Below are 19282 nucleotides of genomic sequence, written 5' to 3'. Positions count from 1 at the left end.
TAGATAACATCTGTTAAGCTCTGTGTTCTGTGCCTATTTCTATCACTAGTTATGTGTGCTTCAAAAGACAACACTAAGTCTAATAGAATCACTGATTCTTATGTAGTGTCTGTCATCAAATAGATAATGAAAATGTATTGACTATAATGGACTACTTATTAATGCAAGTATTACAAGGGGATTATAAGAAGTAGGAGAAAATATCTTGGAAAAGTGATGAATTCCAACACAGGAGATTAACATTATGTAAAATTTAGTAATTGAGTTACAGCTTGAAAGCTGTCCATAATTAGAAAAGTAGAAAGCAAGCAGAAAAAAATGGCTTATTAGAAGCAGAATTCTTCCATTGGGATGATCATATATAGAACACAAAAGACCCATTAAAATGTATCATTAATGGCTTAAAAGTAGAGTCACTTTAATCAAGGGTTTGTTTCTACCTTCATCAGTGATAAGGATAGAGTGAAGGGTTTTTAGGCAAAGAAGGAACATAACCAGACTTCGTTCTGTTTTTACAGAGAGTAAGCACCTGGAGGGTTAGTTATATAGAAGCAATGAAGAGATAGAAGTGACAAAAATACCTGTCACTAAGATTATGCAGGCACAAGCTCACATCATGTTGGGGCAGTATTTATATGTGCAATATAATAATAATATATGAAATAATAATTGAGGGTGGTCATGGTAGTGTGATTTGACGTTGAGGACTGAGATTTCATGCTCTTTCTTTGCTTTTTCATTCACAGCAGACACTACACTACCTGAGCCAGGGGAATAACCCAGAACCACCTACAGTTCTGGATTTTTGCTGGTTAATTGGAAATAAGAGTCTCACAGATTTGTCTGCCAGGGCTGGCTTTGAACATCAGTTCTCAGATCTTAGCCTCCTGAGTAGTTGGAGATTATAGACATGAGCCACAATTTCATTGAAGAAGGCTATGAGCAGCCTGTTCTTTTGAAGTCTTTACTTCTCAGCCATGTATTTATTGATAATAATGTGACTGCTTCCCCTGTCCAGTGGTAGCCCATGCCTTCCGGATTTTCTTAATGCCCTTTTCCCTTACATTCCCCAAGATCCATCCCTTTTCCCTCAGTAGTGCTGGGATGACTTTATTTTGCTACTTAGAGAAAGATCTTATTTCTAAGCTCTTGGGACATTGGCAGGTTCTGACTGGTACCTGTGATTGTCTTAATATTTTGCCCTCTATCCCTTACCTCATGATGTAGAATTCTCCTTCAGTTCTAGTTCATTGCTTGATGATTTGTTACGGCTTCAAAAACAGAAGGAATGAGGGTTTTTAAACAGGCTAGGACTATTTCTCCTTGCTTTATTTATTTTTATGTCACACAAAAGGAATAAAGAGGCATAAAATGGCTCAAACGAAGCCAAATAAATCTGGATAAATAGAGCAAGTGCCATCAAATAAAAAGCTGGAGATGAAAAAGAAGCTGGGGTAGGGGTGGGGCATGGTAGGAGAGGAAAGGAAGGAAAAGAAGGAAGCATTATACACTTCCTGTAATGGTAAAGGCTGTTCATTATTACCTAGAGAAAAAAAGTATCTTTGACCCAATAAAACCCTTTACACCAAGGTGAAGCTCCAGGTAGAAATTAGGAAGTCATCTTTATATTGAGGTCCTCTCACCAAGTCACTTTTTGTCATCCTTTATTAAAGTTTTGCATGCTTCTGCTGCTAGGTCTGAGATGGCTGTCATCTTTTAGGTGTTCAAGTGAATCACATAATAGAAGCTCATGAGTTTTTACAGCCAACACTACAGGATGCTCTCCTATTATTCCTGTGATTGTGAGGGGGTGGATTCAAAGAGGTGTAGGGTATCTCTTTGTACTCCTTTCCTTTCTTTTTCTTTTCCTTTTCCTTTTCCTTTGGTAATCTGGGCTTTTATGAAGTAGAAAGAGATGTAAGAGGTAGGTAATGATGCATGAAACTGGAGACTAAGGGCTAAGCTAGTTAGTCTCTTCAGATAAAATTAGAAACTGTCTCTCAGCCCACTGTGTGTCTTTTTAAGCCATTGCTTTATGCAGGCCCTGGATTAACCCTTCACATTCTGTATTGATGGTGTGGAGATGAGTGGGAAGGAAGTGTGAATGTGGCCACAGATTTCATGTGGCTACATTGCAATTATTGTTCTGTTGTCTGTTATCTAGAACTTTATTTGTGCTCAGTTAAGTGACCCAACAGTACTGTCTCCTGTCCTCACTCTCCTTTCCTAGCCTCTCTTCTCCCTAGATATAGTCTAGGTCATGTTCACATATACGTTAAAAAGACTTAGAGAGTCTCTACCATGGTTCCCTGTAGAACATGGCTGGAAATGTGTGATGCTAACATTGAGTTGCCCTAGTGCCTCAGAATTGTTATGGGAGATTTTTAGACATGGGTTCATGAATGCTAGACACCTTGCAGTTTATAGGATGATCTCAAATGATAGCCATTCTTTACAGATTCAATATTAGTAACAGTGCGACTGACAAAATCTATCTATAATTTATTTAGTGGCAGCCAACAACCCTAGTTAATAGAGGACTTTAGCTGTGCTTTGAAGGCTAATGCTAAACTTTTCTTCAGATATTAATACTATACCTTGGTATCATGTACTAGGCTCCTGATTAAACTTTGTTGTGTCTTGAGTAAAGTTGTTGATTTAGCAACTCCAGTCAATAAGTCTTATATAAGTAATAAAAATATAAAATTTTAAAAATATATTTAAAATGATGTACTTGATATAGAATATCAACCTTCTAATGGGACTGGAATGATTGTAAAAAGCATGGAAATAGAGTCTGTAACTGGGGAATGCAACTGGAATGAGGAGAGGTAGGTAAGAGTTTACTTTTGAATAGGGTCATTCTTGGTGGAATTCTTTGTGGAAATGGTTGAGGAATAGTGAGGGTTTCAAAGGTATTTTGGAGATCCTCTCTAAAGCCAAAGGTATCTTTTATGTAAGAATGAGGACAAATAAAAGAGAAGCATAGGGATATTTCTATTGTACATGATAGTGCTTGTGAAGAGGGAGCAGGAGGAATGACTGAAGAGGTAGTTAGGACAGAATCCTGGGTTTGAACATGTTGTTAAAAAGTCTTTTCATCTAAACATGGATTTATGCATGAGTTTAGTCATTGAGGAGAGCGTTAGATGCTTCCTACAAGTCCAGGTTTTCCCCAATTTCTCTTTGTGAGCAGTTTGTGTTGTAAACTCCCTTTTTTCCAGTGGCTGAAACTTGGCTTCCTGATTTTCAAGGTCTTTTTTTTTCCCCTCTAGGGCCCTTTTTAGTATATTAATGTAAGAGCAGCAATTTTCCTAGATGTGAATTACATACTGATTTTTTCTATCTCTTTTATGTGAGATATCACTGAAAAAGTATGATTAGATTCAATCCATTTGTCTCCCACAAAACAATAATATGAAAAAAATATTGATGAAGGTGACTCTCTATGTGATTAGTAGCCAAAAGAACTAGGTTAAAGATATAACAGAGAGAACCCTTCTACTCAAAGGATAAAAAGGTGTTGCACAAATTATCTTAAAGAGCCAAAAAACAGCTTTCATTTCTTACTAAAAACAATTTGTTCTTGGAATGTTGTCAGCTTAAAAGTGTGGTCAACTTTCGTAAATTGTATGAATTTGCACTGCATATTTTATTTAGTGTTTAGCAAAACTCCAATATGGCTCTGCATAACTTACACAATATACCGCAAAAATGGCTTCAGAAACTCCCACAGAAGTTGACAAATTGGGCACCTAATGCTTTTAAGCTAATTGCATGCTTAGCGTTTAAGAAGTTGACTTGTTAAGAATGAAGATCAGAGTTTCATGGAGATAACGCTCTGCCTCCTGCCACAATGAATACAACCAAACTCTGTATCAGAAATATTGCAGAAGCTTAAAGAAGAAAATAATGTGAGCTTTAATCACCATCCCACTTCTTAAGTGAAATGCTCATGAATCATATGAAATATCATAGCAGTTTTGCAAACTATTCTTGAATTTTCAAGCTGTTATTTTCAGGAAATTTAGAAAGCAAATTGCAAAGTGATAAAGAGTAATTTGGTACCATTGCTTATGTCATTTTTCTTTCTCCTTCACAGACTGGAAAAAAGGAAAGGAGCAATACTCTGAATGTCGCTATAGACAATATGTGCCAAAAGACCAGAGACCTTCGCAGACAGGTGAGCTGGGGAGAGAGAAATAAACACGGAAAAGGAAGCTTTGGTTATTGCTGAAATACTTAATTCTTGCTTTTGTTCCTTTAAAATTAATTTTGACTAGTAAACAATAGTATCTATTTTTTTCATTCATATACCATGTTTTGGACAAACATAAAACATAGAAGAAATAATGTGTGTCTCAATGTCATATTCTGGCTCTGTCCTAACCTGATGTGAGATGTCAGGCCTAGAGTCCATCTCTTTAGGCTTCTATGAATGTATGAAATAGCATTAATACTATACAGTAGTGCTTTGATGATTAAATAAATTCACATCTGTGTGGTGTGGTGCATACTAAGATTTTAGGGAATATTGTCAAGTTGATTTTTATGACTTGAGCAACTCTGTTTAGCTATGTGCTAGTGGCTCATGCTGAAATTCTAACCACTCAGAAGTCTGAGATCCCAGTGGATTGGAGTTCAAAGCTAGTACAGGTACAAAAGTCAGTGGGACTCCATTTCTAAAATAAGAAGCCAAAAAGCTAGACTGGAGATGTGGCACAAGTGATAGAGTACCAACCGAGTGAGCAAGCCCCATGTTCAAACTCTTATACTTAGAACTGAGTTTATTATCCAAATGCTTCTAGCAAACAATGCATAACTAAGAGTCCAATTTGTTACTTTGATTATTTTAAAGCTCTTTCATAAATTATTTTCTGTTTATGTTAAAGCAACTTTTATACCTTGGTTTATCAAGAATGAAGTACAGAAATGATTTCACTAAAATTTTTAAATGCCTAATATTATGGTACAGTTTATTTTTCAAGAAATAGGAAGCTTCAGCCAATCTCAAAGACCTCTGATTTCCATTCCTTCCCACTGTTTTTAGCCAAAACTTTTCTCACATATTAGCTTGGCCACCATTAGCTCATAAAATAGGGACACAAAGATTTTTCACCAAGAGCTCTTAAGGCAATATATTACCGTACTTTAAAGGAGAAGATTTAGTGAAATTGCTAGGGAATCATTTTAATTCAGAAGCAGATTTAGAAGAGGAATAAATGAGGATTCTCAGATCATTAATATTAGCTGTATAAAAATACAATTTTTAATTCAGTGAGAATTCCAGTTTCTCAACTTTATGGCCTTAATGTGAGTTCTATGTCTATGTCTACGGTCAGCACTTAGAATCCCAGAATTTAAAAGATGAAAGGATCTTATTGGCACAATGTGTTTTAGAAGCAGAGAGAAAGCAGGCCAGTATGGTGAGGTGACTTGCTTAAGGAGGAAGGGTCATCAACTCAAAACCTTCACTGGAACTAAGAAACTCCACCCTTCAGAGCTTTCTTCTCTCTTTATTACAATGCTATCCCCCATCCCACTTGCCCTGTCTCTTTTATCTATATTGCTGTCAACAAAGTTACATATAAAGAACTAATCAACATACCCCCAAAGCTTTTGGATTTATTATTTTTTTTAAAAAAGTCAAGAGAAAAAATTCCTTGCATATTGAACTACTAGATTTAGAAAAATAAAAGCACAATATGCCCAGTTAAATTTGAATTTCAGATTAGCAACAAATATGCTTCAATGTAATTATGTTCCAAATATTTCATGGACATATTTCTGCTAAAAAATGGTGTTTATCTGAAATTCAAATTTAACCAGGTGTCCTGTATATTGTTGTAATCATACTTGTGTTTCCATATTACTGCCACCAGTGAGATAGAGAAATAGCATTAGAGAGTACTAATACTTTTCTCATAGGAGTTGTTATAATTTTGTAGAGAACTCCTATATTCTAATGCTTTCATGGGCCAACATCTCCTTTCCTCTCCTTTCTTTCTTCCTCTTTCTTCCTTCCTTCCCCTTCCTTCCTTCCTTCCTTCCTTCCTTCCTTCCTTCCTTCCTTCCTTCCTTCCTTTCTTCCTTCCTTCCTTTCTTTCTTCCTTTCTTTCTTTCTTTCTTTCTTTCTTTCTTCCTTCCTTCCTTCCTTTCTTTCTTTCTTTCTTTCTTTCTTTCTTTCTTTCTTTCTTTCTTTCTTTCTTTCTTTCTTTCTTTCTTTCTTTCTTTCTTTCTTTCTTTCTTTCTTTCCCTTCCTTCCTTCCTCCTTCCCTCCCTCCCTCCCTCCCTCCCTCCCTCCCTCCCTCCCTCCCTCCCTCCCTCCCTCTCTCTCTCTCTCTCTCTCTTTCTTTCTTTCTTTGATCTTTGGCTGAAAATTGAATTGGCATTAATAGGTGTAAATGTATGTTTTTCCAGTTCCCTAAGGATGATGATTTTTTTTTTTCAAGTCTCAATTCCTCTTCCCATCACAAGCTTATTTCTTCTGTTTGCTTATTTGGTGATCATGGTGGGACTTTCTTGTAGTTTTCACAAAGGTCTTTCACTTTTGAGTTTCAATTGTAGAAAAACATATTATTTTATTTGAGATCCCAAACTTCTGATATCAGTGGGAAATAGAAAAATTGATGTCTCAAAACCTTTTATTAAACTGTAGTGAGAAAAGATGGAAAGCCCCATTGGTTTTGTTTTGTTCTGACATTGTTCATGCCTGGCTGCAAACCAATTTTTATCGAAAATATATGCCTCTCCTGGTGGCTCTCCTATAACTTCAGATTTTATCACTCATTGTGGCTTGTGTGTTTGCATGGGCATATTAGATTCATTGTTAAAATTCTTTTATTTTATATGTCACTAAGTGAAAGGAATGTGTTATGTCCATTGGACAGGAAAACTGTCTGGAAATAAATAAGGTAGAAGCTATGAAAATATTATATGCGTAGATGACTGTACAGAGTAACAAAAATAACTCTCACAGGAGTAGGTTATATGATAAAATGTCTTTGCCTAACATTGTTATCTCTGTATCTTGTTCTTATCTGCATACCTCATCCTACAATAATACTGCTTTCAGCATCATTGCAGCATAGGCCATGGCAGTGATATGCCAAGCAGTGTGATCAGCACAGATTAATTTATGTATGGACAGAAGTCTGGTAATTGGTACATGACCAGACATTTAACACAAGGGTATGGTGTGTGTTTTATATTGGGTTCACCTTTGTGAATACAGAGTCTTACTACAGGACTTGACTTTAGTTAGTTTATTGGGGTATGATTCAAAAAAATTAGTGTAAGGGAACCATACAAAATAAGTCAGAGAGGAAAAGGATATGGTGAATGCTATGAAAGTTAAAGAGCTTTTATCTTCTGCTAGCCCTCAACTTGTCTGACCAATGGATGGCAAGTAGGGCCTTTATCCAGTGACGCCTATCCCCATAGCCCAAGGGTGGTGCTTCCCACTCTGTGGAATCTCTAGAACTTTCAATGTGCATTTGTTCTTGGGTTGGAAATCTCACAGAGTCTTAGAGAAGATCCAGAGACAGGAAAACACAGAAAAGTATGGGATATCTTCCCTTCTGAAGATAATGAGAGACAGGTCTGGAAGATCATGTATAAGACACAAAAAGCCACTGATGGAATCCATAACCATAAGGTATGAAGGTATGAGCATAAAAGGTCTTGGGAATTCAGGGATCAGCAAGTCAGACAGGGAGTAAGCAGAATGTTGTGCATGCATTGGTTCATTGCATGGGTTCAGATGCTTTTAGTGGAGAAATATTCTCTACCTGATGACTGCTTATGACCTCATACAGGTTTCACTTGTGCCTAAGACAAGTTGCTAATTTCTACTAATTAACTCCTGTCATGAGACAAAAAGGATGCACATTTTACAGTGGAGACTAGATTTTTGCATTAGTGAAAAATCACTCTGTGTTATTGGATGACCACAAGAAAATAACCCGACTTCTTAGGTATCATTGAGGATCAGAGCAAAAATTTATATGCAAAAGCCCATCTACCAAACATAATTATAACATCTACTTGCAGACTTGTAAAATCTGCTGTTTTGGGTACTTGATTTCCTTTCTTTTCTACCAAAAGAAAGGCATTTTAATAAACATCTTGCATGATGGAAAGGCAGGATGTAAATGCATGATCCCACATAATCTAGTAGAGGTGATAAATATTAAACATTATAATAAAGGAAAAACAAGACATGATGGCATATATGTGTGTATACACATATGTAATATATATGTATTTACACACATTTGTACATATGTACATATATACATTACATATATTTTCTGTCTGTGAATATATGTATATGTGTATATATTTATGTGTGTGTGTGTGTTTCAATAAGAGAATAGGGAACATCCAGAGAACACTTAAATTTTCTTTGTGTGTGTGCACGTGTGTGTACTGGTACTGGGGCTTGAATTCGAGGCCTTAGCACTCTTGCTTGGCTTTTTCAGTTCCAGGCTGGCACTCTGCCACTTGATCCGTACTTTCACTTCCTTAAATTTTTATAAAAAAAAGATTTGTCAATTGTGTTTTGAGTACTGAGAAGTTTTGGTAGGGTAAATATATTTGAAGAGTAATGACATAGATTTATTTGAAAATTTGCCTTTTAGGTCTTGGTAATTGCTTCTACTTGCTTCGTTTTGAACTTTTAATTTAAGTAGTTTTATAAAGGGGTTTCAACTGGATATGTCAGTCTATGAGTCTAATGCATCTTGACCTGTTGGGGACTCAGTTTTGACCTTAATGGGGGAAGGGCGACAAGAGCTCCCGAGACACTGCCCTTCCCCCAGCCCTGGGACAGTGTTAAAGATAGCCACTTCCACCTTCTGGCCTCAACTGGAAGAGAAGACCCCACCCCTGGGGGAGGCAAACACATGCGTGCCACCATGATAGGGGTTGTCCAGCCCACAAAGGACGTTTCATGACATCACCTGATAGACATGGTCTTTAGCCCATGAGTGGCCCTTTGGCCAGTCCCCCTCTTTTCCCGCCATTACCGCTATATAAACCCCCTCCCAATTAAATCCTTTGAGACCCATTCAAACATCCAGGCCTCTCCCTGATGTCTTCTTCTGCTGCCACTCCTGAAACGTGAGGGGACCGGGGGGAGGGGAGGCATCGGCAACCTTTCCTCAACTTAGTGTAACCCATGATGGTATGCCTTTGCATTCTGCTGTTGGAAGATAAGGCCGAGTGCTCTCTCATAATTTCTGGGGTTCAGGCATTTCCCCGGGAGATAGGGGAAAAGGGATCCTTCAGGTCCCGACATTGACCAATGTCACCCCTTCCATCCTTCTACCTCCCATCTCTCCCTTGTTCTTTTTGTTTTTGGCCATTATCTTCCATCTCTCTCTAGGTCCTACTCTTGCCTTTACCCAATTCTCATAAATAGTAATGTTTCTTAGGATTTCATTCATAGATGTCTCCTCACTGTGTGTCTCCCCTACATGGTTCCTGCATGGTCTTCTCTGAAATTAGCCCTAGGGCATTGATTCTTTATGAATGAACCACAGTGCCTTCCCAATATGTCCCTCATGTCGAAGTTACAAATAAAAAGGATAGATGGAACATTGATCAAGATATATTGCATTCATAAGCTGTTTTGTTAAATGGCAACTGCTTTATATACTACATAAAGGTAATAATAATACAAAAATAAAAGTATGAGGGAGGTCTGGTCATTGAAAGTTGTCTCTCTCTGAGATTCCTGCTGCTTTTTTCTTTACATCTCTGAAATTTACATGACATATGCTTCTCAGAACCAATCCAAAACTAAAATCTCATGCTTGACTTTATAGATCCACTTCCCATAAACAACAAACACATTGTTCATTCACTTAAGGTCTTCCCCTTGCTAGTAACCTCTTAGCACCCTATACTCTGTCCTACCAAGTGTTCAGTAAATATTAATTTGTTGCAATTAGAGATTCTCTTTTCTGCATGCTAAACAGGATCTTTCCTCCCCAAGCTTCCTGCAGCATTCGTGATATTGTTGGGGGCAGAAATTTTACACATCTTCAGAACATGATTTACCCCTTGGGCAGAGGCACTTTTATTTTTCTTAGAAGCCTGTAATTGTTATGGATTTGTTTTCCTATTTGTTTTCTATAATTATCATAAAATACTGTGCTTCTTAAAAAAATGCATCTCAATCATTCCACTCTGAAAGTGTATTCCTAGTAATTCTCACTAATCAAACACTGAGCTGTATTTTGGCATAAAATACCCTAAAATATAATTTTCACAGAAGATAAATGACAATTTTCCTATTTGAGATTTTCTATGTTTTGTTGCATAGAGGTTATTAAGCTAAATGAGGGGAGTGATCCTGAAACCTCTGAGCCACTCACAGCCATTGATAGTATTAATGAAACATTTCAGGATATTCTGATCCTTAAGGACCTACTATCATATAAACACAATGAATTAATTTTCCAATGTGGTTTTAAAGCTCAGAAAATATCTGCTGAGTAGAGTAATTATCTGGTTGTCATTTATAAGCTAACATGTAATCTAATTTAAAAGAACTAATTGTAACAGAATGTTATAGTTGTTTAATCATTTGAGGTGTGAGGGCAAGAACAATTAAAGCCAATGGAGAAAATTGGATATCAAATTCATTTATTCTTCTTCTTGCTCTATTAATCTGTTATTATCTGCCACAATTTGTGATCTAACTTAGCTTAATTACCATGAATTTAGCTAATCAAAATTTATCATCAGTTCTTCTAATAAGGTGGAAAATATTTCATAATTTTGTAATTAAGAAAATATGAGAATACTATGTTATTTGTACATCTACATAAACATTTTAGTAGTGCAGTTTCTTTGAGGAAAAAGTAGTTTTATGACTTACAATTTGACTTAAGGTCTAAGAGCAATAGGAAGAAAACTTAAGACTTTGAGGAGCAAGAAAAGTGTTGATGGATAATTTTTCCCTAGATATTTTTCTTACTTCAGTAAATGACCTTCACACACAGTTTAATATGATTTTATACATTTTATAAATTCTTGATTTTATACATTCCAGTATGAATGTATAAAATAAAATCTGCAACCTCTAAAATTGTAAGAATGGAATATAACATGACTCTTTCATTGGGAAAAAAGGTTGAATTTTTTTTATTTCTCCTCAGCTCCGCAAGGCTATTATAGATCATGTGTCAGACTCTTTCTTGGATACAACAGTCCCACTTTTGGTTCTCATCGAAGCTGCTAAGAATGGCCGGGAGAAGGAAATAAAAGAATATGCTGCAATATTTCATGAGCACACCAGCAGGCTTGTGGAGGTAAGCATGCTAAAATCACAACCACTCTAAATCCATGAAAATGGGCCTTCCTTTCCCATTGACAGTGAACTGTACTCAGATAAAACTTTTGAAAATGTATTACAAATGTGGCAGAGGTGGGCCTAGGCACCAGGAAGGTGTTTGTATCAGCATGAAATATCCTACACTGACTGGAAACAGAAACAATGTATTCAGAAACAGCTATGAAACAATGCTCACTGCTGTTTTGATTTCTAAGTGTGTATTGTACCAGAGCCATAGGAAAGAACCAGCTAAATACATATATTTCATTTTTTATATTTAATTTTATTCTTAAGGTGATGTATAGTGGGGTTGCAGTTACATACATAAGGTAATGAGTACATTTCTTGTCAAACTTGTTATCCCTTATTTCCTCTCATCTTCCCTCCTCCCCAATTTTTGCCCCCCAAGTTGTACAGTTAATTTCTAACCTGTTGTTTTGTGAGTATCACTGCATTGGTTTGCCCTTTGTTCTTTGTCTGTCCTTTGCTGTTTCCCTTCCCTGTTGTCACTGTATTTGATTTTAGCACGCTGGCCAGTGCACATATGTTTATCAGATACTCCATTTTATACAAATATTTTCTTCCCATTTCAACTTAGAAGTATCAAATATTCTGTCAATGCTATTGTTTTTTGCCATGTCTTCAGCGTTTCAGATCTATTCAACTATGTAATATAACTATAGAATATGAATGTAGGATATATTGAGACAAAGGGATCCATGAATAATTAAGTAGGATTGTGAATTCAGAAAGAGACTATGAAAATATAAACTATAATTCCCTTACAAAACTGGATACATGAGGGTTAGAGGCACAGAGGGCTAGCCTACCAAGCTTTCAATTGAGTTCTGAGTTCAAATCCTATCATTAACCAAGAGGAAAAAAAGATACAGACACTAGAAGAAAGATTGATTGGGAAGCAAGATGACATATTGGTGAACAACTCAGGAAGTGCTGGGAGGTCTCTCCAGAGGCAGACCATGGAAGCTATGACATATGAAATTTATACCACAGCTGTGGTATAACAGGAAACCAGAAGGGAAGAATTTCTTGTACAAGTAAGATGAAAATACAGACAGGGACCAGTGACAAGAAATAGGGAAATGCCATTTATACAAGAGATGCATACCAGAGGTGATATTTAATTGTTACTCATTAACATGACTCTACCAGTTTCTATGTCTAGTGTCTATTTGGATTTTTAGTTCCCATGACTTACACATATTAAATGTTTGAACTGCCACACCAGTTGTGAACTCTGAAGTAAAATATATGTCTTGTGCCCTAAATTGCTTATGAGATGCAAGTAGGAGAAATAATCACCACCTACCTGAGTTAGACCCACACTTAATCTAACAACATAGAGGATTTTCTGAACATCATCAATGTAAAAGCATTGGGAAGGAAATGTGTAATGCATCTATCATTTGTACTGTATCCTTGCAAGATTCTAGCCTCCAAAATGTAATAAAAATAAGAGAAAGAGAATGATACATAATTACTAAGATCATTTAAGCCTTAAAACTGCTTAATCCCCAACTTGGAAATCGCCTCTGAATACCTGCAGAATTCTGCACACTACAGCAAGTAAGATACCAATGGGTTTGTTATAAAAAAGAAAGGTACAAAACCTAAACCAGTTTAGGTGCTGGTTCCAGAATTATAAATTTTAATGAATTAATTCAGCAATTGATTGTCTAGTTTTAGTTTATTCTTTCAGATGCTTCTGTATCAAAGCTTTAAAAAGTAAACCTACACTAGAACATAGACTATAATGGGATAGAGCAACATGAACAGTTAATAAAGGGTACCTAGTTATCATAGTTCCTGAAAATTGTCAAGGCTTTGTCTAAAACTATATTCTTTAAGGTGGAGTTACATGAAATTTTAGAAAGAAATCACACACTTTGTGCAGGGATTTAAAACTAAACTTTGGTTTCTGCTGATAAAGTTGTATCTTTATTTTTCTGTTTCTCAGTTTTAGCCTTTCTAAGAAGCAGAAATGTTAGCAAATGCTCATTGAAAAGGGCACCTTGGTTAAACAGCTCTAATAAGAAAAATGTTCTAACTCCTTTTGTAGATACTGAATTAAAGGCTATTTGAAATTTTAATTTAGTTCAGAGTTTTCTCATGTAAGTTTACCTAAGGAACATTTTCTTTCATGATATATTACCGAGATATTGTCTTAAGAAATACTTGGGATCTCAAGGTCTTTAATCCATTTGGAATTGATTTTGGTGCAGGGTGATATATAAGGATCTAGTTTTAGTTTGTTGCATGTGTTGAACCAGTTTTGCCAGCACCACTTGTTAAAGAGGCTATCTTTCTTCCATACTATTGTTTTAGCTCCTTTATCAAAGATTAAGTAGGCGTAGTTCTGTGGGTTCATTTCTGGGTCTTCAATTCTGTTCCATTGGTCTTCAGGCCTGTTCCGGTGCCAATACCAAGCTGTTTTTGTTACTATAGCTTTATAATACAGCTTGAAGTTGGGTATTGTAATTTCTCCAGCACTGTTCTTTCTGCCTAGGATTGTTTTTGCTATTCTAGGTCTTTTATTGTTCCATATGAATTTCTGGATTGCTTCCTCTATTTCATTAAAAAATGGTGTTGGGATATTAATGGGTATTGCATTGAATTTGTAGATAGCCTTTGGCAATATTGCCATTTTGATTATATTAATCCTCCCAATCCAGGAGCATGGGAGGTTTTTCCATTTCCTTAGTTCTGACTTAATTTCATTTTTCAAGCTTTTAAAGTACTCATCAAAGAGGTCTTTCACTTCTTTGGTTAAGGTAAGGAAGGAGTAGGAGAAACACTTGGGCTCCTTGGCGCAGGACGGAACTTCCTTAACAAAGACCCAGAAAGGCTACAAATCAAAGAAAGGTTGGACAAATGGGACTGCATCAAACTGCAGAGCTTCTGCACAGCAAAGGACGTAGCTCGCAAGATAAACAGAAAGCCCACAGACTGGGAGAAGATCTTTACCGGACATTCAACAGACAAAGGCCTCATCTCTAAAATATATGCAGAACTAAAAAAATTACCTTCTTCCAAAACAAAACCACAAAGAACCAATAGCCCCCTCATCAAGTGGGCTAAAGACTTACAAAGAGACTTCTCTGATGAGGAAATGAGAATGGCCAAGAGACATATGAAAAAATGCTCTACATCACTGGCCATAAAAGAAATGCAAATCAAAACAACATTGAGATTCCATCTCACCCCAGTAAGAATGTCATATATCAAGAAAACTAACAATAACAATTGTTGGAGGGGATGTGGCCAAAAGGGAACCCTACTTCATTGTTGGTGGGAATGTAAACTGGTTCAGCCACTCTGGCAAGCAGTATGGAGATTCCTCAGAAGGCTAAATATAGAACTCCCCTATGACTCAGCATCCCCACTTTTGGGTATCTATCCAAAAGACCACAAACAAAATCATAGTAATGCCACCAGCACAACAATGTTCATTGCAGCACAATTTGTCATAGCTAGAATCTGGAACCAACCCAGATGCCCCTCAGTAGATGAATGGATCAGGAAAATGTGGTACATATACACAATGGAATTTTATGCCTCTATCAGAAAGAATGACATTGTCCCATTTGTAAAGAAATGGAAGGACTTGGAAAAAGTTATACTAAGTGAAGTGAGCCAGACCCAAAGAAACATGGACTCTATGGTCTCCCTTATTGGGAATAATTAGTACAGGTTTAGGCAAGTCATAGCAGAGCATCACAAGGCCCAATAGCTATATCCTTATGAACACATAAGATGATGCTAAGTGAAATGAACTCCATGTTATGGAAACAATTGTTATATCACAGTTGTAACTAATTTCAACGTCCCATGTGTATATGTAGCTTCTATTATTGATGATGTTCTTGTATCACCTTCCTGTGGTTGTACCTGCACTATCTCTGTAATCTTATCTGAGTATACTGGAAACCGTGTATACTTGTATTGGATGCAGGAAATTGAAAGGGAATACCAAATTTGAGAGACATGGGGTAAAAAAAAGGGAAACAACTACAAAAGCAATACTTGCAAAACTGGTGTAAGTGAACTGAACACCTCCGGGGGGGGGGGGGGAGGGAAAGGGGTAGGAGGGAGTGGGGTATGAGGGACAAGGTAACAAACAGTACAAGAAATGTATCCAATGCCTAACGTATGAAACTGTAACCTCTCTGTACATCAGTTTGATTAAAAAATTTGAAAAAAAATTAAAAAAAAGGAATACTTGGGATCACTATTTTTTAAAGCAAAACTATCGTAAATTTTAAGAAACAGTTTTAAGTGTTTAAGGATTTTAAAGGTTCTCTTATCCATGTGAATATTGAAGAATAAAAGCTAAAGGAATTATGAACTACTGGGAGACTGTGAATGGATAGTACTTAAATCCTTCCATTCCCTTAACACATTATAAAGAGATTATACTAGGTTAAGAGTGATATCTAAATTTAGGTCTCGCATATTCTTCTGAATCTTAGATCTAAGTCAATTTCTGTTCTAAGGAGCTTTTACTAATGCAAAAAGTTTTATTAAACTTAATAGCTTAAAACAATTGTTTGCTATTATCTCACTAATCTGTGGTTTTTTGGGAAGCAGAGATGGACAATTCCCGTTTAGGGTTTCTCATATGATTCTGAAGGCTTGCCTTGGTTGGATATGCGAAATAGCTCAGTTACATGCACACACATTTTTAGCTGTGAACTGGAAAGGTTGTGGTTTTGAATACAACATCAATGCATGGCCTTTATGTGAAGGACATAGCTTCTATTTCACACAGAATCATTTTGGGGTGCCAAGTTGATAAGAACAAGCAAAGGACAAGAACTAGGAGCTACCATCTCCTTTAGGATTGAGCCCAGAGGTTGGCAGAAAGCCCTGTCTACCATATTCTGTTGGTTGATGCCATAGCATAGCCTTTCAGACATGGGGGTGACACAACTGAGACTCTACCCTCAGTGGAAAGAATAGCTAAGAACTTACCACCACCATTAATCTAACATACTTCTTGGGGCCTTGTTTGCTTTATCTATAATATGAAGTTGAGACAAAGATAATGTCTAAGGTTTCACCCAAATTGTGTTTTCAATTGAGAGACTTTCAATTTCCTAAGAGATAAACAGCAGAAAATAAAAGTGTTTTTTAAGTATACATCTTGAATTTACTCTGTTTTTCTCAAGAGGAAGATAAAGGAGTTACTGCATTTATTTCCCAGGAATGTCTTTTTTTTTCTATTCTTGAAATGAGTTGCTTAATGAAAGTAACAGGAAATCATTGATTATCCTAAAATATTGAAGTCGAAGTGTCTGTGACTTATTTCGTGGAAATAGAATACCAAATATGTTAGTTTCCAAGGGCATTGTGCCTTCTCCTTATACGGATTGATTCTCAATTCACCTACTACTTCCTTACAGAGAAAAAAAACCATATCTTATTCCCAAGCAGGATAATTTGATATCAGGACAGAAAGTCTTAGATTCTAAATGATTCAAAGAAAAAGCTATTCTCAACATATCCCGGTTTTGATAAAACAGCTATGTTTGTCAGAGAAATCTGAAAGAAATCTGTGAACTTGTTGAAGTAAGACCTAAATGGGATTAAAGGTCCATTTTTAAAGACCCTATCAGATCCTTGCAGATAAACTCTACAGAGTTACAGGAACCCTTTAAGCATTGGCTAACTTGTAACTTTTACAGAAAGATAGTAAGAAATTGAACTTTGTAAGATAGTAAGAAATTGTTAGTAAGGAACTGAACTTCTAAAAGAGGTGTTAAGCAATTATGTGGGCAATAATTAGGGCTTTCAGATACTTGAGTACCGAATGGAAACCAGGATCAGAGAGTCTGATAAATTGGACCTGTGCATTCATGTTCTTTGGTGAAGCCATATTTGAAGCTGCCTATCACATTATTATGCAATTTGTTTTAAGATGATTGTAAATGAAATGATAGTTAAAAAAGAAACCTAGATAGTACCAATAACAGCAAATAGCTTTTTGTTACATATCTTACTTTAGTTTTGTATAACTTTGCTCACTTTGAACATCCAAATTATTCTTTTTTGTGGCTACATGGAGCCAGAGTAGAAATGATATCAGGGAGTCAGAAGGATGGCATTTTAAAGATCATCTTAACATAGTGATTAACAGTTAATGACAAACATGACCATTGAATTGTGACCCGAAGTACTTGGAGCTCATTCTGATGGTGAGTTAGAGCTCCATCAACTCTGTTGACTTTCACTAATAATATCTATTGAAAGAGAAAGTAAAAATACAATGTCTTAAACCAGCAATCTTAGAGTAAAGATTTTATTTTTACATCTATTTATTGCTTTATGGCTCTTGTAAGAGCAATGGCTAAACATCTAGTGCTTAATAACTTCTCCATTAAATAATTAGTTTTCTTTCTTTCTAAAAGTTGATGTTGAGATGGAAGTAATGGGATGTGGGAATATGTCTGAGCACAGTTTAAGCCCAGTGCCTCTGTACTCTGCTACACGTAGGGATTTAAAATAATTTTCACTATGATATTAGTAAATGCCATTGCAATTAGTTGTCAAGAGTAGGCACTGTATTCTCTGTTCCACATCTCTCTCAGAAGGATTTTGTGACAATTGAATACTTCACAGCATGTGTGCCCCCATAAGAGATGTGCTTTATAAGCTGTATTTGATTATTTAACTATTATTCAGAATGCCATTATATTTAATAGAAGCATTACTTATTATATGCCTATTATGTAATATGTTTCCAAAGCTAACATTTTAGTGCCATTATTATTTTTAATCATACATATGATAATTTGGCCTCAGCAAGTCAGTTCATGCTGAACACTGCCATTGCTACCATCTGTGGCTAACCTCATGGATTTCATCATGTTACTTAGCATTAACTGTGACAATGGTAATGATATAAGCCTGAAGATTATCTGTGAATTAGTGAAATTTCTCTATGTGAAAATCCAGCTTTGTTCATGCTTTGACTTACTCATCAAAAATTCATCTATCTTGATATACCTTATTTTAGTATGTTTCATGGGAGCCTTTCATCAAAAAGGAAAAAGTGGGTGGACATTTAATTATAATACTTTCCTACAACCTACCAAGCTGATTGTTCCCACTCACAAAATGGTGAGCCAGATTTAGCAAAATCCTCAGTGCCAAGAGAAAGCAGTAGAGGGATTTCTTGCTGTTTGCAAGAAGTGCTGATTACTGTCAGCTTTACCAATATCTTTGCTTTTTGACAAAACACTCTTCAAGTTTCACACTTTACTTTAATTGATCATCTGTTATCAAATAAGGACATGTTCAATTATAAACAAATACAGCTTTTAGAGTACTTTGTCCTTCCCTCCTTTGAAGAGACAATAAAACTCCCAAACTTATACTTGTACAGATATGAAGAGTTTGCAGTGAGCATCTTAGCTCCGCTCTTCTTTTGGTGGGGGACACATGTTCTAGCTAAGTCAGAAAAGTGTTTGGTTATGTAGAAAACAACACCCAGTGAAACTGCCACTCCTTGAGTAATAAACTGTTTAGCATCTTACTTTCTTTGCAGCTGAAAAGATATACCTTAGTTGAGTGCTGGTGGCTCACACCTATAATCTTAGCACTCAGGAGGCTAAGATTTGAGAATCATGTTTCAATGTTAGCTCAGACATGAGTCTGTTGAGACTCTTACTTCCAATTAACCACCAAAAAGCCAGAAGTGGAGTTATGGCTTAAGTGGTAGAGGACCAGCCTTGAGTGAAAAAGCTAACAGACTGTTCAGGTCCCAAGTTCAAGAGCCAGTAACAGCAAACATACCCTCGTACACAAACATATATATATATATATATATATATATATGTGTGTGTGTGTGTGTGTGTGTGTGTGTGTGTGTATGTGTGTGTATGTGTGTGTATATGCATATATGTATGCATATATGAC

General features: G+C 36.2%; 1 protein-coding gene across 1 annotated transcript in view; it reads left to right on the top strand.

Annotated features, from left to right (window-relative positions):
• Ctnna3 (catenin alpha 3) overlaps window positions 1-19282 on the top strand; it is a 1259651-nt gene that overhangs the window by 663885 nt on the left and 576484 nt on the right. Inside the window, exons 8-9 of the mRNA XM_048338867.1 lie at window positions 4103-4183; window positions 11169-11321. Coding sequence (XP_048194824.1) covers window positions 4103-4183; window positions 11169-11321 — 234 coding nt within the window. The remainder of the gene's footprint in view (window positions 1-4102; window positions 4184-11168; window positions 11322-19282) is intronic.

This window comes from Perognathus longimembris, chromosome 2 (genome assembly GCF_023159225.1).
Source record: "Perognathus longimembris pacificus isolate PPM17 chromosome 2, ASM2315922v1, whole genome shotgun sequence".
Lineage (NCBI taxonomy): Eukaryota > Metazoa > Chordata > Mammalia > Rodentia > Heteromyidae > Perognathus > Perognathus longimembris.
Note: the sequence above shows the minus strand (reverse complement) of the source record. Positions and strands in the feature narration are given on the sequence as shown.